This window comes from Schistocerca gregaria, chromosome X, assembly GCF_023897955.1.
Source record: "Schistocerca gregaria isolate iqSchGreg1 chromosome X, iqSchGreg1.2, whole genome shotgun sequence".
Lineage (NCBI taxonomy): Eukaryota > Metazoa > Arthropoda > Insecta > Orthoptera > Acrididae > Schistocerca > Schistocerca gregaria.
Window position 1 is genome coordinate 159,816,219 of NC_064931.1, and position 19,291 is coordinate 159,835,509.

Below are 19,291 nucleotides of genomic sequence, written 5' to 3' on the forward strand. Positions count from 1 at the left end.
ATTTACTAGCCACTGTACAGTGTGGATTTCGAGGGCGCCGTTATGCACTTTAATATCCTGTCACGTTGCCCACCCGTGTCATGAATGGTTTTCTGTAGAAATACCAGACACTGTCCATGTTTTTCAATTTGGAGAAAGCCTATGACACTTGCTGGAGCAGTGGTATACTCAGTACTCTCTATACGTGGGGCTTCTGAAGCCACCTGCCACACTTCCATCAGGAAATTTTAAAAGGCAGTTTACAAGATATGTGTGGGGTCTGTCTTATTGGACACATTTATCCAGGAAAACAGTGTGCCTCAGGGTTATGTCCTGAGCGTCATCCTCTTTGCTATCGCCATTAACCTTATAATGGCCTGTTTCCCTCCAGGCATCTCCGACTCCCTTTTCGTTAATGAGTTTGCAATCTATTACAGTTCTCCATGGACTTGTCTCCATGAGCAGCATCTTCGGCCATGTATCGTCTTTACTCATGGAGCACCGATAATGGCTTTCGTTTTTCCACTGACAAAACCGTTTGTATAAATTTCTGGTAGTGCAGTTATTTCTCCCACCATCTTCACATCTTGGGCCTGTTGCTCTTCCTTTCATTGAAACTACGAAATTCCTGGGGCTGATGCTCTATAGGAAACTTTCTTGTTCCTCCCACATCTTACTTAGCAGCCCGCTGTATGCGGTCCCTCAGTATCCCACGTGTCCTCAGTGGTACTTACTGGGGAGCAGATTGATCCACCTTCCTCCATTTGTAGTGCTCCTTTGTTCAAAGCTAGCCTATGGGTGTTTTGTTTATGCATCTGCACATCTGTCCATTTCACGCAGTCTCAATACAATCCATCATTGTGGCATCTGTTTGGTCACAGGCCTTTTTTTACACAAGCCCAGTTGAGAGTTTGCAGGCAGAAACTGCCAAACTACCACTGTCATAACCCCACCCACCCAGGAGGCTCACCACTCTTTGGTGGGGTCGTGCTTGGCTACCAAGGGGGCCAAGCCTTTACAGCATCTTTTCCCTTTCACGCTCCATGTCTGTCCACTTGCTGCTCTTTTTCCCTTCCTTTGGGGAACATCTCTGGCCTGTTTTTCGGTAGTCCATATCAGAATACTCTTCACTGTTTTTCATTCATTCTTTCTTTGTTCACATTCTCCTGTCCTTTTTCCACTATGGCATTTGATCTTCTTTTCTTCTTCTTCCCCCCCCCCCCCCCCCCCCCCTGTGCTCCTGAAGGCCAACCCATGCATCTGACTCTTAACAGGTGAGTGGTTAACGCGTAATTCCCTGCCCCGTGTTGACAGGTAGGGTTCACATGTACCCCCAGTAAAGGCCAGGCCCAGGGAGAGGTGACTGCCAGAGATGCTACCTTCCCAAATTGCCGATTGGTCCCTCTGTCAGGTGGTAGGGAGGTATGACCTGAGGTGTGGGTGTGCCCCAATCTGGGGGTGGGGGGGGGGGGCGGCTCAGTTGGAAGGAGCACTCCATCGGAGATCCTGGAAACATGGAAGATTTTATCCCAATGAGCCAGTCATCTCTTTCACTGTGAACATCTACCAAACGTAAACGGAATGAGGCTAATGATTCAAGATGCTCCCAGCTGCACTACGGTTCCTCTTCGCTTCACATACTGAAGACTGTCAGTCCTTCGCTACATCAATCCATTTTTTATCTCTTGTTCATTGTATCTCTTGTTTATGCAATGGCACTTTGCTTTTGGAAACCAATAGTGATTATCAAGTCCAACATTTTATGGCTTCCCTCCTCCACAGCTATCCTGTTCATGTTGAGGCCCACAGAACGTTGAATTCTTCTTGTAGTGTTACTTACACTAGGCTGCTCAATGGTCTGACTGAGGCAGAAATCCAAACGTACCTCTCTGATGAGGGTGTCATTGCAGTCCACCGGCTGATGAAAAAGGTAGGTGCAATCTTAGTGCCCACACGCACTCTTTTCCTCACATTTGATAGAGTGGTGCTACGGTAGGCTATGAAATTAGCACAGTCCGACTGTACATTCTGAACCTGATGCATTGCTGCCAGTGTCATGGTTACAACCACAGTCTATAGCCCTGTTGACACCTGGCCAAATGCGTAGCCTGTGGTAGGGATGCTCCTGAGGGCAATTGTTCACCTGCTCCCCACTGTATCAACTGCAATAGCGACCATCCGTCTCTTCCCGACATTGTCCTGTGTATTTCTATGAGCAGGCTGTACAGGACATCCATATGAAGGAAAACATGCCTTACCCGGTTGCTCGCTAGTTGGACATGCTGCATTCTACCATCTGGCACCTATAGTACTGTTCTTGCTACATCTCGCTCCATAGAGGACATTGTCATGCAGACATGCGACCTTAAATTTAGCACCGCCAATGTGAAATGCCCTCCTTCAAGGCAGGGTCACAGTCTCCTCCAGCTGTGCAACAAGCCACCAAACTTACACCTCACGGGGTGAAGTCACCTGCTACACAACCATCGGGTCGGAAAGGACAGAAGGAGTACTCCCGTGAAAACTTCTCTCTCTCTCTCTCTCTCTCTCTCTCTCTCTCTCTCTCTCTCTCCCCCCCCCCCCCCCCCCCCCCTCCCCATTTGCTTTCAATGGTTGTTTCACAAAATGCAAGTGTTCCTATCGCATCTTTAACTTTTGGTTAAATAATTATGCCAATTTAACTACAACAGCTTCATTTGAATTAAGAACCTGTTTTCCATTAATGCCACATCTCAATTTATTATGTTGCATTTTCGAACTTTTTCAGGCTGCACTGAAGGAGGAGAGTTGCCGATGAATTGTTTGATGACCACAGCCAAACTACTAGTGTTGAATTGGCATTTACTTTATCAAACTTATTTCAGTGTCCTCAAGATCTCTTTTACCGACCTTTTCTATCGGTATCCAGGAATGGTAATTACACAAACTGTGTAACTGAGATCTGTCAGTGGTCTCTAAACAATGCTGTCAGTCAATGTTCTTGTCGATCTGATGCCAGATGGCGGAATACAATTTCATGCCAAACGAAAAAAAATTTCTATGCACCATTTTACTGTTTCAGGAGCTTTACCACCAGCAGAAGTGATTAATAAAGTTTATAATAATATTTTTTTTTTAAATATCAGAAATATAATAAGGGGTTGTCTTCAACTTGTCACTTCTTCAGTAGAAACTTAGCCGGATAGAAAGAAGGTGACAATGCCATTGCAAATTGGGTCGCAAGGTGTTCTGCAAGAAGCAATGAACCGGTGCAAAGACTACCCTGGTGGACAAGAGCCAGCATAGGCATACAAAGGTCAGTTGGCTCTTTGAAGCACCCAACAATGGCAGTCAGTCACTCTGGCATTGGCAAGGAAACAATAAGATACCCAGAAAGTGGTCACTGTTGCGAAGGTCATAGTGTAATGACCAGTGTAACAAGGCCACAATATTACAGGAAAGACTGTTAGATCAATAGCTGAAAAGGTGCCACAAGTGGCACTGGAGTGGGTGGGAGAACCATTGTTGACGTGGCACAGTTCATGGTACATGAGAAGCTGTTCAATCAGAAGGATCCTATATGACAAAGTGGTACTCCCCCGCAAGGGGTGATGTGCACAGACGTCCCCAAGTAGGAGAAAGGGGAGGGGGAGGGGAGAGGAACGTTATTGGATGAAGGTGGTCAATTCAATGTATGTAAGTGGCCTGGATGCAGGTGGGAAAAAGTTGCAAATGCTGATCGCTCGTGTTGCTTGTATTTTCTTATAGAGGTCTTTACCATCCTCACAATCCAGACGACTAAGCCAAGATCCCCATTCCCTATAACATACCACCTTCCACCACCGTGCTATATGGTGGTCACTTAAACGTGCTCAGAGCTTATGGTTACAAAGAACTAGCAGTGCACTCTGGCCACCAGCTCAGGAAACCCAAGTGTCCAAAACTGAAAACCAAATCAAAGTAGGGTTGGCATCACAAAGATCATCCAATGGTAAGGCAGATGGGGGAAGAGAATAGTTTACTTGCAGCATGGAAAGGGAAGCAGCACTGCAAGGGATGGTGGCCCACGATGGCCAAGCACATAAATCATGAAAGTGATGAGAGCCCCCTGGCGGGAGGGTGGATTTGGGCTAGGTGATCTTTCCAGAAAGTGATTTAACGTTATGACCTGTGCGTGTGCATTTTAGCAGCATTGATGGTGAGCATTCGGGTGTGATGGCGAGTCTTCACCCAGTCTGAACTAGACAAAATTTGAGAACAACATATGCCGGTAGAGGCAAGGCTGTTTCACCCTCTCTACAGGCGAGCTTGCACATTGCGCTGCTTTGAATTCCATCTGCAGTGATCTGAGGTTTTACATAGACTTCCAACACACGTGTATGATGTACGCACAGTTTTTAAAAAAGTTATGACACAATCGAATTAGTTCTGCTGGGTCTCAAAGTGTGTCCACATACTGATTATGATTTACCATTACCTTGAAAAATGTAGTGAATGATTACTGTATTCTATATCATTATAGATTTCCATAACAAGGATACTCAATTTATGCCATCTTGTTTGCTTTTTGACCAGAATTCATTAAGGATAGCTGCACCAAAATCATTACACATTTTACACTCTATGATGCAGGATTTTGCTTGGATTTTTAATGAAATTGAGAAGTGTGATTATCTAAAATCTGAAAACTACTGTTGTGTGCAAGGGAAGTTATGATGTTATTTCCACATCTCTAGAATGTTTTAATTACGTGTCACGAACATGTAAAAATATTTACAATAATGTGTTTAACTTGCAGTTAATTATGAGGAATGCTAGTACTGGACATGCCAGTAGTCAAACAGGAGTGACTTGCTTCTGACCATTGCCAGCCTTAGTTAGCAGACATTTCAATCTGAAGCCTGTACATGGAAAAATCATGGGTAAAGCATGAAAAGGGTTCGAAGGCAGATGTATATCGAGTAGAGAGAAATTGGAACTCCTTGCTCGGCATTCGAGGTCTCAGTACAGGCCATCGTGTTTGCGATAGTGTGGGAGCTGCAGAGTTTGATCCTATGTAGATGAATAGTATTTACAAACCATGTGCTTTGATACAGTTTGAACTACTTTACATTCCTTGAGCCATATCCACTTAGCCCATTAGAATACATTTTGCATAGTTAAAGGTGTAGAAATGTCACTCCACAAACATTAAATAACTTACAGAATAGTCACCATGTTGTATGCACAAATTAATAAAGATTTTTTTTTCTTATTCATTAACCTTAAGGACATCTTTAAAAGAAACCCTAACAGCTGTTGTATCTGACTGTAGCATAAGTCTTCTCATGTACTGTTTTAATCTAGGGACCAGTTGGCAGTGGGGTGGTGTTGCAATGTCAAAGTTCTAGAAAAGTGTTTATAGCAGTAAGCACATTGTGAGCCCTATGGCTCAGAAATTACAAAGGTCCAGGGTATTTTTCATTATATCTGAAGTAGAGATAGCACAGCTATACATTTCATGAGTTCCATGTAATCAACATATCTTCCCATCAAATAGAATTCCTGTGTTGAGTCAAGGTCTCAGCTTCCTGTGTTGAGTCAAGGTCTCAGCTATCAAGTAAAGATGCTTTAGTGAGTGTATACTGGTGTACGAGTCCTGCTTTTCCCCACATCTACAAGCTCTTTGTGTGAGATGTGTTCATGGCAGTCGAAAATGCATGTTTGTATGCATCATGCCTGTGGTCTACAAATATGACAGAAGCACTTATTATAGATAAATCAGAAACAAAAGTAAGTCATCTATACAGACATCGTACTCATTAAAAATATCAAGAATACAAGTTGAGGAATAAACCCCCCCTCCAGACACCTGGACATACCCGCATACATGCACCGATGCACCCATACACACATACAGAAGGCATACAGTACCTCTCTTAATGTAGCAACTATAAATGTGTATGTATGCAAGCACTTGCTTTTTGTAAGTGGCTTCAAGTGTACGTATGTATGTGGGTTGGTTGCAGTAGTTATTTGAAGATGAAGAGCCTTACTCAGAAGTTTTAGTCTGATAATTTGTTTTAATATATATTTGCACACAGTCAGTTTGGCAATTGTACTGCACAGGCATGTAAAGGACTGTGGGTTCCATAGCATACACCTGCTGCGCGTCTGTGTGCCCTGCCCCATTACCGCAGTGCCATGGAAAACAGCCATATAAGGAACTGATGTCAACAGCCTACTGTAGTCTGCCATGATCTATTTTAGACCACCACAATCAGTGGGCTGTGTGTTGTCATTAACATACACTCCTGGAAATGGAAAAAAGAACACATTGACACCGGTGTGTCAGACCCACCATACTTGCTCCGGACACTGCGAGAGGGCTGTACAAGCAATCATCACACGCACGGCACAGCGGACACACCAGGAACCGCGGTGTTGGCCGTCGAATGGCGCTAGCTGCGCAGCATTTGTGCACCGCCGCCGTCAGTGTCAGCCAGTTTGCCGTGGCATACGGAGCTCCATCGCAGCCTTTAACACTGGTAGCATGCCGCGACAGCGTGGACGTGAACCGTATGTGCAGTTGACGGACTTTGAGCGAGGGCGTATAGTGGGCATGCGGGAGGCGGGGTGGACGTACCGCCGAATTGCTCAACACGTGGGGCGTGAGGTCTCCACAGTACATCGATGTTGTCGCCAGTGGTCGGCAGAAGGTGCACGTGCCCGTCGACCTGGGACCGGACCGCAGCGACGCACGGATGCACGCCAAGACCGTAGGATCCTACGCAGTGCCGTAGGGGACCGCACCGCCACTTCCCAGCAAATTAGGGACATTGTTGCTCCTGGGGTATCGGCGAGGACCATTCGCAACCGTCTCCATGAAGCTGGGCTACGGTCCCGCACACCGGTAGGCCGTCTTCCGCTCACGCGCCAACATCGTGCAGCCGCCTCCAGTGGTGTCGCGACAGGCGTGAATGGAGGGACGAATGGAGACGTGTCGTCTTCAGCGATGAGAGTCGCTTCTGCCTTGATGCCAATGATGGTCGTATGCGTGTTTGGCGCCGTGCAGGTGAGCGACACAATCAGGACTGCATACGACCGATGCACACAGGGCCAACACCCGGCATCATGGTGTGGGGAGCGATCTCTTACACTGGCCGTACATCTCTGGTGATCGTCGAGGGGACACTGAATAGTGCACGGTACATCCAAACCGTCATCGAACCCATCGTTCTACCATTCCTAGACCGGCAAGGGAACTTGCTGTTCCAACAGGACAATGCACGTCCGCATGGATCCCGTGCCACCCAACGTGCTCTAGAAGGTGTAAGTCAACTACCCTGGCCAGCAAGATCTCCGGATCTGTCCCCCATTGAGCATGTTTGGGACTGGATGAAGCGTCGTCTCATGCGGTCTGCACGTCCAGCACGAACGCTGGTCCAACTGAGGCGCCAGGTGGAAATGGCATGGCAAGCCGTTCCACAGGACTACATCCAGCATCTCTACGATCATCTCCATGGGAGAATAGCAGCCTGCATTGCTGCGAAAGGTGGATATACACTGTACTAGTGCCGACATTGTGCATGCTCTGTTGCCTGTGTATGTGCCTGTGGTTCTGTCAGTGTGATCATGTGATGTATTTGACCCCAGGAATGTGTCAATAAAGTTTCCCCTTCCTGGGACAATGAATTCACGGTGTTCTTATTTCAATTTCCAGGAGTGTATTATTAGTGGCAAGGTTTGGTTTCTGTCAGATCACAATATTACTGAGCCTTTCCAATATACATTGAAGAGAAGTGTGCAGGATCACTATCCACTTCCAAAACTATCGTCACCTGATCATATCAGTATTTTTCACAAGAATGGAACAAGATTCCCTTGAAAAAACAAAACCATACAAGATGTGTATTTATCCATTCCAAGACAACTGGGAACTCTGAATGCCCAAGGCCTTCCCACACTACATGAGGCATAGTAATGTTCCTGCTCCACTACAGTTAATGCAGCGCAGCTACATGTGTGTATACGTCAGGTGCTGGAGTCTACTTCTACTCTTGCTACAGATCTAGCCTGGTCAGTGTAATACATGAGGGTGGTATTGGCAGTATCTGTAACGCAAAGAAATTGAAGTCAGAAGTGTAGGCTCTCATCTCTGCCATGGTACTCTCTTCTCTACCAGGCAGGTGAGCATTAAATACAGGCACACTCTCTTGCGACAATTTGCTAACCTACAGGACATGGCGGGCGCAGAACCCTAACTTCGTTGCATGGAAGGCAAGTTTGTGTGGTGACTGAATATGTCATTGAAATTATTGCGAAACTTTTTCCAGAGAGGCAGCCTGCACCGAGGCACAGTTTTGTTGTGGGGTGAATGGTGCATCGCCCCAGCTAAGAGCGAGAGTGATTTAGAGTTGCTCTGTACTATGCATGTAACCTTGGTAGTCAGCAGCCATCTTTTGACTAAACTGCCACCTGCCTGAGAATCCACTGTCAGGATCCCTGTATGGGATAATTAACGTGTTGAAGAATGTGCATGGAAGGCTTCTGGCCTTGGTGCGGTTCCTACCAAATACAGTGTCTCCCATTACTGTCGATGCTGGCTGGGGTCGGCACCCCTATCTTGTGTTTAATTGAATGGCAAGGAGCAACAGGCATATCCGGGCATGTCACTTCACAATGCCACCTCCCACCTTGTGTGCGACTTTGTGAGGGTTCAGGCATCAAGGGGTGGGGTGGAAGAAAAGGAAATGTAGTAGCTTTATTTCTCATGGCACTGCGTGCTGGACTAAGTGACACGAGATGGCCAAGAAACACAGTCTGCATGGACGCTTAGTCTGCAGTTGATCATGGTGTGCAGTGTAACAACCAAACTTCATTGACTCCAGAAGACCTGTGGTCATAGTAATAAAGGCAGCGACTTCACTTATCCCCTCTCCATACTTCCTATGGTGAGGGAATTAACAGTGATGTTTTCTGGGTGATCTTTCTAAACTCAGGTAAGGGAGCGTAATCAACTACAATGTGTGATAAGAGTGCAATGTTTTGTTTTGCAGTGGCTGATGGGCATTTCTTTTAAGCGTAAAGCACACAAATACTCTGTGTGTGTGTGTGTGTGTGTGCGCACATTGTTTTAAACTCGTGCAGTCAACCTTAAGGAACTACAGCGTTTTGGTAGATATTAAGTTGGCTTTACCTCAGGACAAGGCATTATTATTATTATTATTATTATTATTATTATTATTATTATTATTATTATTATTATTATTATTATTATTATTATTATTATTATTATTATTACAATGGAACCTCTCATAGCGCGCATGATTTGTTAAAGAATCTTACTCGTAGGGCGAAACACTCATTTACTGAAACAATTTATCAATATAAATAGATGTAAAATACAACAATGCATTCCATGCAGAAAAAGCACTAAAAGTTTTATCTTATTCATGCCATTTATTCCAAGAAAATTATACACACAGTATTATGTATTTTATTATTCACAATACTTAACTAATTCTTTTTTACTAGGATTAGGTGCAATCAATTCCCATGCTGCCAGCATTTCTCTTATTACACCAGATTTTGCTGCTTTGCTGTGACTGCCGCCTAGTCGTCCTCCTCCTCCTCCTCCTCCTCCTCCTCCTCCTCCTGACTCCTCTTAACAACTTCCTGCTGTGAAACATAATGCAACTCCATAAGCTCTTCAGTGGTCATTTCTTGGCTGTGATTTTCCACAAACTCATCGATATCATTGTTATTCACTTCTAGTCCCACGATCTTGGCCAGAGAGAGAACCTCTTTGACTAAATGCTCAAATTCCTCAGTCACACATTCGATGACACACTATGGCCAAATATTCTTCCAAGCAGAAGTGAGACATCTCTTGGTAACCCTTTCCCACACCTTTTCAATCATCGACACAGACAATGACGTTGAAATAATATTTCTGAAACACTCAGAATGAGATTGGTAGCTTCAGTCAACTCAAAGCAATGTTCAAAGAGTGCTTTAGTGCAGACTTCTTAAAGTTAGAAATAATCGGCTGGTCCACAGGCTGGAATAATGGATCTTGATTAATTGAAATTCTTCAAGGAAGTGATCTTGTAGGCTGGGAGAATGGGCTGGAGCACTGTCCATAACGAGTAAGACACGGAGTGGCAGATTCATCTGAAGCAAATATTTTTTCCACCAATGGACCAAACACTTCACTGATACAATTTAAAAACAAAAAAAAAAATGTATGTGTCACACAAGCCTTGTTGTTGGACCTCCACATCACATTAAGCAACTCTTCTGGACTTCTTGAAGGCTCATGGAGTTTCTGATCACCACTAGCATTGGCGCATAATAGCAGTGCAAGAGGGTCTTTCATTGGCTTGTGACCGGGCAATGCATTCTCCTCTGCTGTTGTAAAGGTACACTTCAGCATCTTTTTCCAGATTACACCAGTCTTGTCACAATTAAAAACCTGTTACATCAGATAATCCTCAGAATCTATGAGCATTTGGTAATTACTGATAAAGTTCTCTGCTGCCTTTGTGTCCAAACTGGCTGCTTCGCCAAGCCTTAAAACGCTGGGGAAGCCGGTTCTTCTCTTAAACTGCCCGAACCACCCACAGCTTCCCTTAAACACTTCTTCAGCCGCTGATAATCCTGGTGTCTTCTTACTGAGGTCGTCAAAAATCAGTTTCGCCTTCTCACAAATGATATTCTTGTTCCCAGAATGAGATTTTCACTCTGCAGCGGAGTGTGCACTGATATGAAACTTCCTGGCAGATTAAAACTGTGTGCCCGACCGAGACTTTAACTCGGGACCTTTGCCTTTCGCGGGCAAGTGCTCTACGAACTGAGCTACCTGCAAGGTTCGCAGGAGAGCTTCTGTAAAGTTTGGAAGGTAGGAGACGAGATACTGGCAGAAGTAAAGCTGTGAGTACCGGACGCGAGTCGTGCTTCGGTAGCTCAGATGGTAGAGCACTTTCCCGCGAAATGCAAAGGTCCCGAGTTCGAGTCTCTGTCGGGCATACAGTTTTAATCTGCCAGGAAGTTTGATATTCTTGTTAATTGTGTCACTTTGCAATTACTTTTCTTTTATCCACATAAGGAGCAACTGCTTGACATTGTCCAGAATACATCTCCTTTATCTTATCCTTGTTCTTGAGAATAATGCAAATGATTGATGTAAACCAATTATATATATATATGTGTGTGTGTGTGTGTGTGTGTGTGTGTGTGTGTGTGTGTGTGTGTGTGTGTGTGTTGGAGTTGGGGTGGTTGCGCTAAATCAGTAACTCCCAAACCATCTTCACTGTTTTCAATGGTTTTATGTTTTGTTGCTAAGGTCATTTTCTTTCTCTTATGGTCATCTTTACGCGACTTATCTTCAGGGACACTTCCACAATATTAAAATTTGCACACACACAAACACACACACACACACACACAAACACACACAAACACACACACACAAACACACACAAACACACACACACACACACACAAACACACACACACACACACACAAACACACACACACACACACACAAACACACACACACACACACAAACACACACACACACACACACACACACAAACACACACACACAAACACACACACACACACACACACACACACAAACACACACAAACACACACAAACACACACACACAAACACACACACAAACACACACACACACACACACACAAACACACACACACAAACACACAAACACACACACACACACACACACACACACACACACACACACACACAAACAAACAAACCAGTGTGAACACAAGTTTAGCAAAATGTGCAACCACAAGCTGCACTAGTCCTACTAAATCATTGTCAGTTGTTACGTGAAACATTGCTCATTAAGCAAGTCTTTTTTACAATTTGTTTTTCTTGTTATGCCAATTGTGTGTTATGGGAGGTGCTTGTTAAGTGAGGTTCCACTGTACTAACCTGCTATCTTTTTGCCACTGCCACTTTCTCCACAGCAATCTTGTGCTGTCACAGCAAAATCGCCTGAAAAGGTGGGCTTAGAGGGGAAGGGGTGATGCCAGTAAGACAGTTTAAAGGTACAGCCAGTCAACTGCACGGAAAGGATGGATGAGGACAAGAAATTTGGCAACACTGCACAACATCATTGTCAGAAATCTTGAAATAATCTGTAAACAATGCAGGATGCCGGGATGAACATTGCCCCACTACTTGCTCTTTCTTGGAATGTGGGCTTGAAAACTCTTCAGAAATATTGGAGATTCCATGTGTCAGATCAGCACAGCTTTAATGAAGAAGAAATGAAACCACCCACAAGATCCAAAGGAATAAGACCTGTTAAAGTCCAGGCCGTTCCTCATGTGTTGGCAATATTTTGGCAAAATTGTGCAGAATCATGAGGAAACATTACTTTTACGTAATCTTCTGGCCACCTACAAAAAATTGTGCTCTTCTCTGTTCTGTGAAGGACAACCTGGAACTGTGGGGGCTAGAATCTGCAGAATGCCTTGCCAGTATGGAAAAGCCTACACTGGTCAGACTACATGCAAAATACATTAAAGTTGCATTAAACATGATTGCAGCATTATTCTATCGCAACCCTGTAAGTCAGCCATAGCTGAGCATTGTATCTCCACAGGACATTCTACTGCTTAAATTAAATTAAAATCCAGACTTTTCAGCTGCTTACAGGTGTTGATAAATATCAATGGAGACAGTTGAAAATGCATGCCCTGAACAGGACTCTAACCTATGAACTCCTGCTTACATGGCAGATGCTCTATCCGTCTGAGCCATTACGAACACAGATGATAGTGCAACTGCAGGGACTTACCTCTGGCACACTCCCTGTGAAACTCACAATTCCAACTTACTGTCCACAAACTACGTTTGTAGTGCTCCTGCCCACTGTACTCATTACTCACGACAGTCAATCTATCGAATCCTGTAAGTTGGTAATGTGGCTCTCACAGGGAGCATGCCAGAGATAATTTTCTGCAGTCACACTATCCTCTGTGTCCTCAATGGCTCAGTCAGACAGAACGCCTGCCAAGTAAGCAGAAGATCCTCGGTTCGAGTCCCTGTCAGGGCACACATTTTCAACTGTCCTCGTTAATATTTATGAACACTTGTAAGCAGCTACAAGGGTTTGGATTTCAATGTTATTTCATACTTAAGGAGCTGCAAGATCACCAATGGCGACTGTTCTTTCAGGCATCATAACTTCTGCAAATAAAATCTTGGTCTCGACAAGATTATTCTGGGATTCAATTATTAAGGAAGTGTGGAAACATGTTGGTGGAATATCTTTGTAATCAAGATGGTGGCTTTCAACTGGATAAGGTGTGGGACCTAGTGATTTTTTTTTATATATTTAGAAATAAGGGCCAACATTAAAACAGGGAGCATACATATATGATCCCCATTACACATGCGCCTGCACTGCATATGTGGAGCAATTTTTTGAAAACTGCACTAAACTCAACAGAAGTCTTTCACGTAGCAGCTACCTTTGAGCATGGGTCTCCGTGCAACTTTTGGTAAGAAGTTAGTGATGTCAAACAGCAGTCTTCAGTGCAAAACACTCACCTGAATATGGCTAAGTAGTTGTCACCTGAAATATCATGGCAAGCAGTTGATGTCATCTGGCTGCAATCTCAAAACTTCATGGAATATGTAATTACTGTTACAAAGTCAGTGTCTTATAAAATGGTATGTTCAAGAGGTCAGAGTCAAATTTTGCCCGTACAACATTATACAAAGTGACAATACAACTCTATTTCCAGAACTGGCAACAATAAAATTAATTTATAGCATAATTAATCCATAAAACTTACAGTTCCTTTTGCTACTAGGAAAACTGCTTCTTGTGTGGCAAGAGAAACATCAGGATCCATTTTCATCAAGTGTTTAATTCTCCCAATAGGCAAACGGACCAGTTTCTCTGCTTTATCTGCCTGGTCATTATTTGCATTGCCGTACAGCTGCTCATCTGTGGGCAAGTCATCATCAACTTTCTCCAAATTCTCTTGTATGGGTAATGTCTTTTCCGTTCCATTCTAGAAAAAATATAATAGTAATGTCAAGCCATTACTTTTCTTAACTGATAATATTTGTGAAAGAGCACTAATTTCTAAGGTTTTTATGCACCACAAGGTTCATAATACAATAGAAATGAATGTCTGCAGTAACATTAATACTGTAGTTATTACTAGGTATTTCTGAGTCAATTTCAGACAAAAGTGTGTGTATCAGGAAGTCATCCTGGTGGCATAAATGTACTGCTACAAAGGCATAATACAAGTAACCTTAATATTTGTTGGCATACTTAAAGGCACTGCTTGTGCACTACCATATGCAAAGCTCTGATGCCTGTACTATGTGTGAAATACAAATTATGCAAAAATGTTCATGCATTTTCTGTTCTAAACAGATCACCTCAAATTCCTATGAATCTCAGAAGTTGGTGCCATGGCCTGTATGTAATGGTCTTATTTATTGTGGAACACAAAATGCAAATAATGCGAGTTAAGAGTCAACATAGGAATAACTGAAGATAACATGTACTCGTGTAACACACAGTTGCATAGTACAAGGGACATGTATGTATGGTTGAATGCTAGTAATTAGGTACAGCATCCAACAACCGAAAAAATGTAAACCATCGAAAGGCAGAGTTGAGTTTAGTTGGTTTGAAAGAGGGGTGGAAGGGACCAAACTATGAGGTCATTGGTCCCTTGTTCCCAATAAAACAATGCCACACGAGAGACTAAAATGGATGAGACACATAACACAAAACGGAAATAAAGGGAAAACCACAAGAACAAAGGAAAGGCAATGAACCCTAAAAGGAACAAAAGAGGACAAGAAACAACAGATGCTAGAAACAGAAGAGAGTAAAACAAGAAGGTAGATTACAGTGGCTGGCCGACCAAGAGAATAACAAGGAGAAGCTAGGCATTCTTCAACACATTAAAATCTCCACCCTAATAGCACTAGGGTGACACAGAGGGACAAAGGACATGCACTGAAACCTACATGAAGTATAAAACCCACTCTCACAGGTAAAACTTGTGACTATAGCTGCTGTGGAGCCATTGTTGCCCAACACTGAAGGCAGGGTGGTGGGAAAGTTAAATCTGCTGCAGAGCAGCTACAAGTGGGCAGTCCAGCAAGAGGTGTACGACTCTGGGAGCTACAGCGACACTGAGGTGGGTCCTCACGACAGAGTAGGTGACCAGGCGTTAGCCATGTATGGCCAATGCGGAGCCGGCAAAGGAGAAGCGATTCCCTGCGAGAAAACTGCATGGAAGACTTCCACAGATTTGTTGTTTCCTTAATGATACACAGCTTCTTGTGCATACTGTTATGTCATTTTGTCTCCCAAAGCGAGAGAACCCTGCGGCATAAAACAGAACACAAGCCAACTTCGGAGATGCTCATCTCCAGAAGTGGCTTCCGCGCCCCCTGTTTAGCTAGCCTGTAGGCAAATTCATCGACTGGGATTCCGACATGTCCAGGGGTCCACACAAACACCACTGAACGACAGGACCGTTCCAGGGCATAGATGGACACCTGGATGGACGCTAACAGAAGAAGGCGAGGGTAGCACTAGTCGATAGCTTGTAGGCTTCTCAATGAAATGAGCAGAAATGATGCACCAGGGCATGAGCAGAAATGATGCACAAGGGCACAAGATATGGCTGCCAGCTCTGCAGTGAAAACACTGCAGCCATCTGGCAAGGATTGCTGATCAATATGTCCTCCATGAACATACACAAAGCCTACCAGACCATCAGCCATCGAACTGTCAGTGTAAACCAATTCAGAGCCCCGGAACATTTAAAGAATCTAGAGGAAGTGACAGTGGAGAGCAGGGTTAACAAAGTCCTTAGGGCCACGTGAAAGGTCCAGAGGAAGCTGTGGACGAGTCTTACACCATGGAGGCGTACTTGATCAAACTGCAAGTAGAGGTGATACAGGGAAGGACTCCAGTTCTAAGAGAAGGGACTGCACACGAATCGCAATCTTTAGTCCCGTTCTGGGCCGCCGATGTGGGAAATGATCTGCCGTTGGCAGGAAAAGGAGATGGTAATTCGGATCCTCACGGGAACTATGAAAGTGTGCTGCGTAACTGGTGAGCAGTTGCGCATGTCTGATCTGCAGTGGAGGGACACCAGCCTCCACCAGTACACTGGTCACCGGACTGGGCCTAAGAACTCTTTTCACTAGTCGAACCCCACAGTGGTGCACAGGGTCGAGTAAATGCAACACTGAGGGTGCTGTTGAACCATAAACCACACTCCAATAGTCAATTCAGGATTGGACAAGGCCTCTAGAGCTGCAGCAGCGTAGAGTGATCTGCACCCCAACTGGTGTTGCTGAGGCAACAGAGGGCATTGAGGAGGTGCCAGCACTTCTGCTTAAGTTGATGAAGATAGGGAAGCCAAGTCAATCAAGCACCGAAAACCAGTCCTAGGAATTGATCTCTCTCCACTATAGTGAGTGGATTGTCATTAAGGTAAAGTGCGGGTTCCGTATGAACGGTGTGACGTCGACAGAAGTGCATGACACACAACTTTGCAGCTGAAAACCGGAAGCCATGGGCTAGAGTCCATAACTGGCCACGAGAGAGAGAGAGAGAGAGAGAGAGAGAGAGAGAGAGAGAGAGAGAGAAACTCAATACAGAGCGTTATAGGATTCATTGTGACATGTGTGCTCGGCAATTGCGTTTGCGTCGGTACATAACTCGCCATTTATGGTAACACTGGGGACAGCTGTTGGGGCCTCATATACAAAAACACATTTGATCTTCGCCCAGACTTGGGAAGGTGATGTATGGCACCCATTGGTCGAGACATCTCTCATAACACTCCTGCTTGCGTCATTTGATAAATTGGCAAACGCAGGTACGGAGCTATTTAAAGGTTATGAGTTGCGCAGGGGAGGGTGCCACTTATGCTACTGTAGAGCTAGCCAACGTTCCGCAATTGCTTCAGCAACTTCCGACGAACACCAAGGAACTGCCTTATGCCTTGGGCACCCTGAAGAGAGAGGGATCGCTTTTTCGGCTGCAGAAACAATTGTTGTAGTCACCTGCTCAACCATCACTTCAATGTTACCGTGTTGGGGAGATTCAACGATGACAGCAGAGGTGAAAGTTTCCCAGGCCACCTTGTTCAAAACCCATCTGGTCAGGCATCCTTGTGTCTGACGCTGGGGTAGTGACAGGAAGATAGGGAAAGTGGTCACTACCACACAGGCCATCATGTGCTCTCCAGTGGATAGATGGGAGAAGTTCTGGGCTGCAAATTGATAAATCAATGGCTGATTAACTACCTTGAGCCACACTAAAATATGTGGCGGCCGCAGTATTTACGAGGCAGAGGTTGAGTTGAGTTGAGTTAGTAAAGTGTAGACATCTCTGCATTGGCCAGTAAGCACAATGCCACCCCACAAGAGGCTTATGGGTGTTAAAAACTCCCAAAAGTAGGAAAGGTTTAGGGAGTAGATCACTCAGTGTAGCTAATACATTCAGGGTTACTGCACCATCTGGAGGAAGATATACGCTGCAGCCAGTTACTTCCTGTGTCATCCTTATTCTGACAGCCAGAGCTTCATGAGAGATTTGAATGGGAACAGTGTCACAAGACTGAGTTTAGGACAAACACAAACTCCACCTGACACTATTATTGTCACTACATTCCTGTAATGTCCCTTATAGCCGCAGGTAGCAGGTGTTAAGCTTAACAGTTGCTGTAGCTCAGCCAGATGGTTGAAAAAAATGCCACAATTCCACTGGAGGATGACATCGTGAGGCTGGGAAGGCATGGAACATTCAATGAGGTAGTTTACACCTCAGGGTCACGTGATGCCACCGACTTATTGCCTGAGCAGTCTATATCCATTGTCTGAGGGTCTGGCGAGATCTAGGTCCTCAGTGGACGCCAAAATCTCCACCCCATCCTCAGATGCAGAGCTTGTAGATAGCGGTGGTGTGGGTGACACCAAAATTTCCTTGGTCTTAGGGGTTTTCTTTTTGGATTTCTCTCGCTGCTGCTTGGGTTTCCCTTGCTTGGAGGAATTCACTGGCTCAGTGTCCAGGACTGTGGATGAACGTGAAGCTCTACGACCAGCTGCTTTTGGGCTCTTCAGCCATTTGCGGGTGTCATTTTCCCAATAGCAGAAACCTGGAAAGGGAGTTACCCAAGGGACCCCTTCCTAGTGAGAGAAGCCGAAGACGACTTGTGCTTCTCCGGCTTAGAAGCGGGGATGGAGATCCTCGATGGTTGGAGTTGCAGGAGCAACAGGGAGGGAAATGCTCCCCACCATCAAGGGGGCAGGTTTAGTCTTCCGGATCTGAGAGGTGACCTGGGTTGGCGGAGCTGATGGTGCCAAAACTGTTATAGCGGCAGCATAAGATGATGCCATACGTGCAGGATGCAGACTTCCAGCACTTTAAGCACCACATTGAGGGAGGGATATATGGCTTCACATCACACCGCTAGACCATCACCTTGACCTTCTTGAACAATGTATCGCCCTCTAAGCAAAGATGAAGGCACCAGTAGCAACCTGATTATTCCTCGGACCCCAGTTGACACGCCGGACGAAATGTACACCTTGCCACTCTAAATTGGTGCGCAGCTCATCGTCAGACTGCAAAAGAAGGTCTCTATGAAATGTGATACCCTGGACCATATTTAAACACTTATGGAGCATGATGCTGAAGATTAGATGGGTATATCACATAACTAATGAGGAGGTATTAACTAGACTTGGGGAGAAGAAAAATTTGTGGCACAACTTGACTAGAAGGGATTGGTTGGTAGGACATATTCTGAGGCATCAAGGGATCACCAATTTAGTATTGGAGGGCAGCGCGGAGGTTAAAAATTGTGGAGGGAGACCAAGAGATGAATACACTAAACAGATTCTGAAGGATGTAGATTGCTGTAGGTACTGGAAGATGATGTAGCTTGCACAGGATAGAGTGGCATGGAGAGCTGCATCAAACCAGTCTCTGCACTGAAGACCACAACAACAATGGGGCATGATGGTTATAGAAACATCCCCAGCTTGTCACAAGTGAGTAAAGCCTGTTATGACTGAGCAGAGGATGCTATTTTGATCAAGACTGACCCAGACCTCATTTTGGACCAGCCTTCCTCCTCCCCAAACTTGTCCTCCAAATGCTCAACAAAAAATTGAGGCTTCATTGTCATGAAAGATTCCCCATCAGATCTCCAACATACAAGGTACCGGGGCAAGTAAGATCCGCTGCCATCCTTAGCCTGACGTTCCACCCATGGTGTGGCCAGGGAGAGTAACAATTTAGGGTTGT

At 44.9% G+C, this 19,291-nt stretch overlaps 1 protein-coding gene across 1 annotated transcript in view; it reads right to left on the reverse strand.

Annotated features, from left to right (window-relative positions):
• The window catches only part of LOC126299242 (DNA polymerase epsilon subunit 4-like), a 68,370-nt gene that overhangs the window by 9,870 nt on the left and 39,209 nt on the right, over positions 1–19,291 (reverse strand). The window contains exon 2 of the mRNA XM_049991030.1: positions 13,785–14,006. Within this exon, the coding sequence (XP_049846987.1) occupies positions 13,785–14,006 (222 nt within the window). The remainder of the gene's footprint in view (positions 1–13,784; positions 14,007–19,291) is intronic.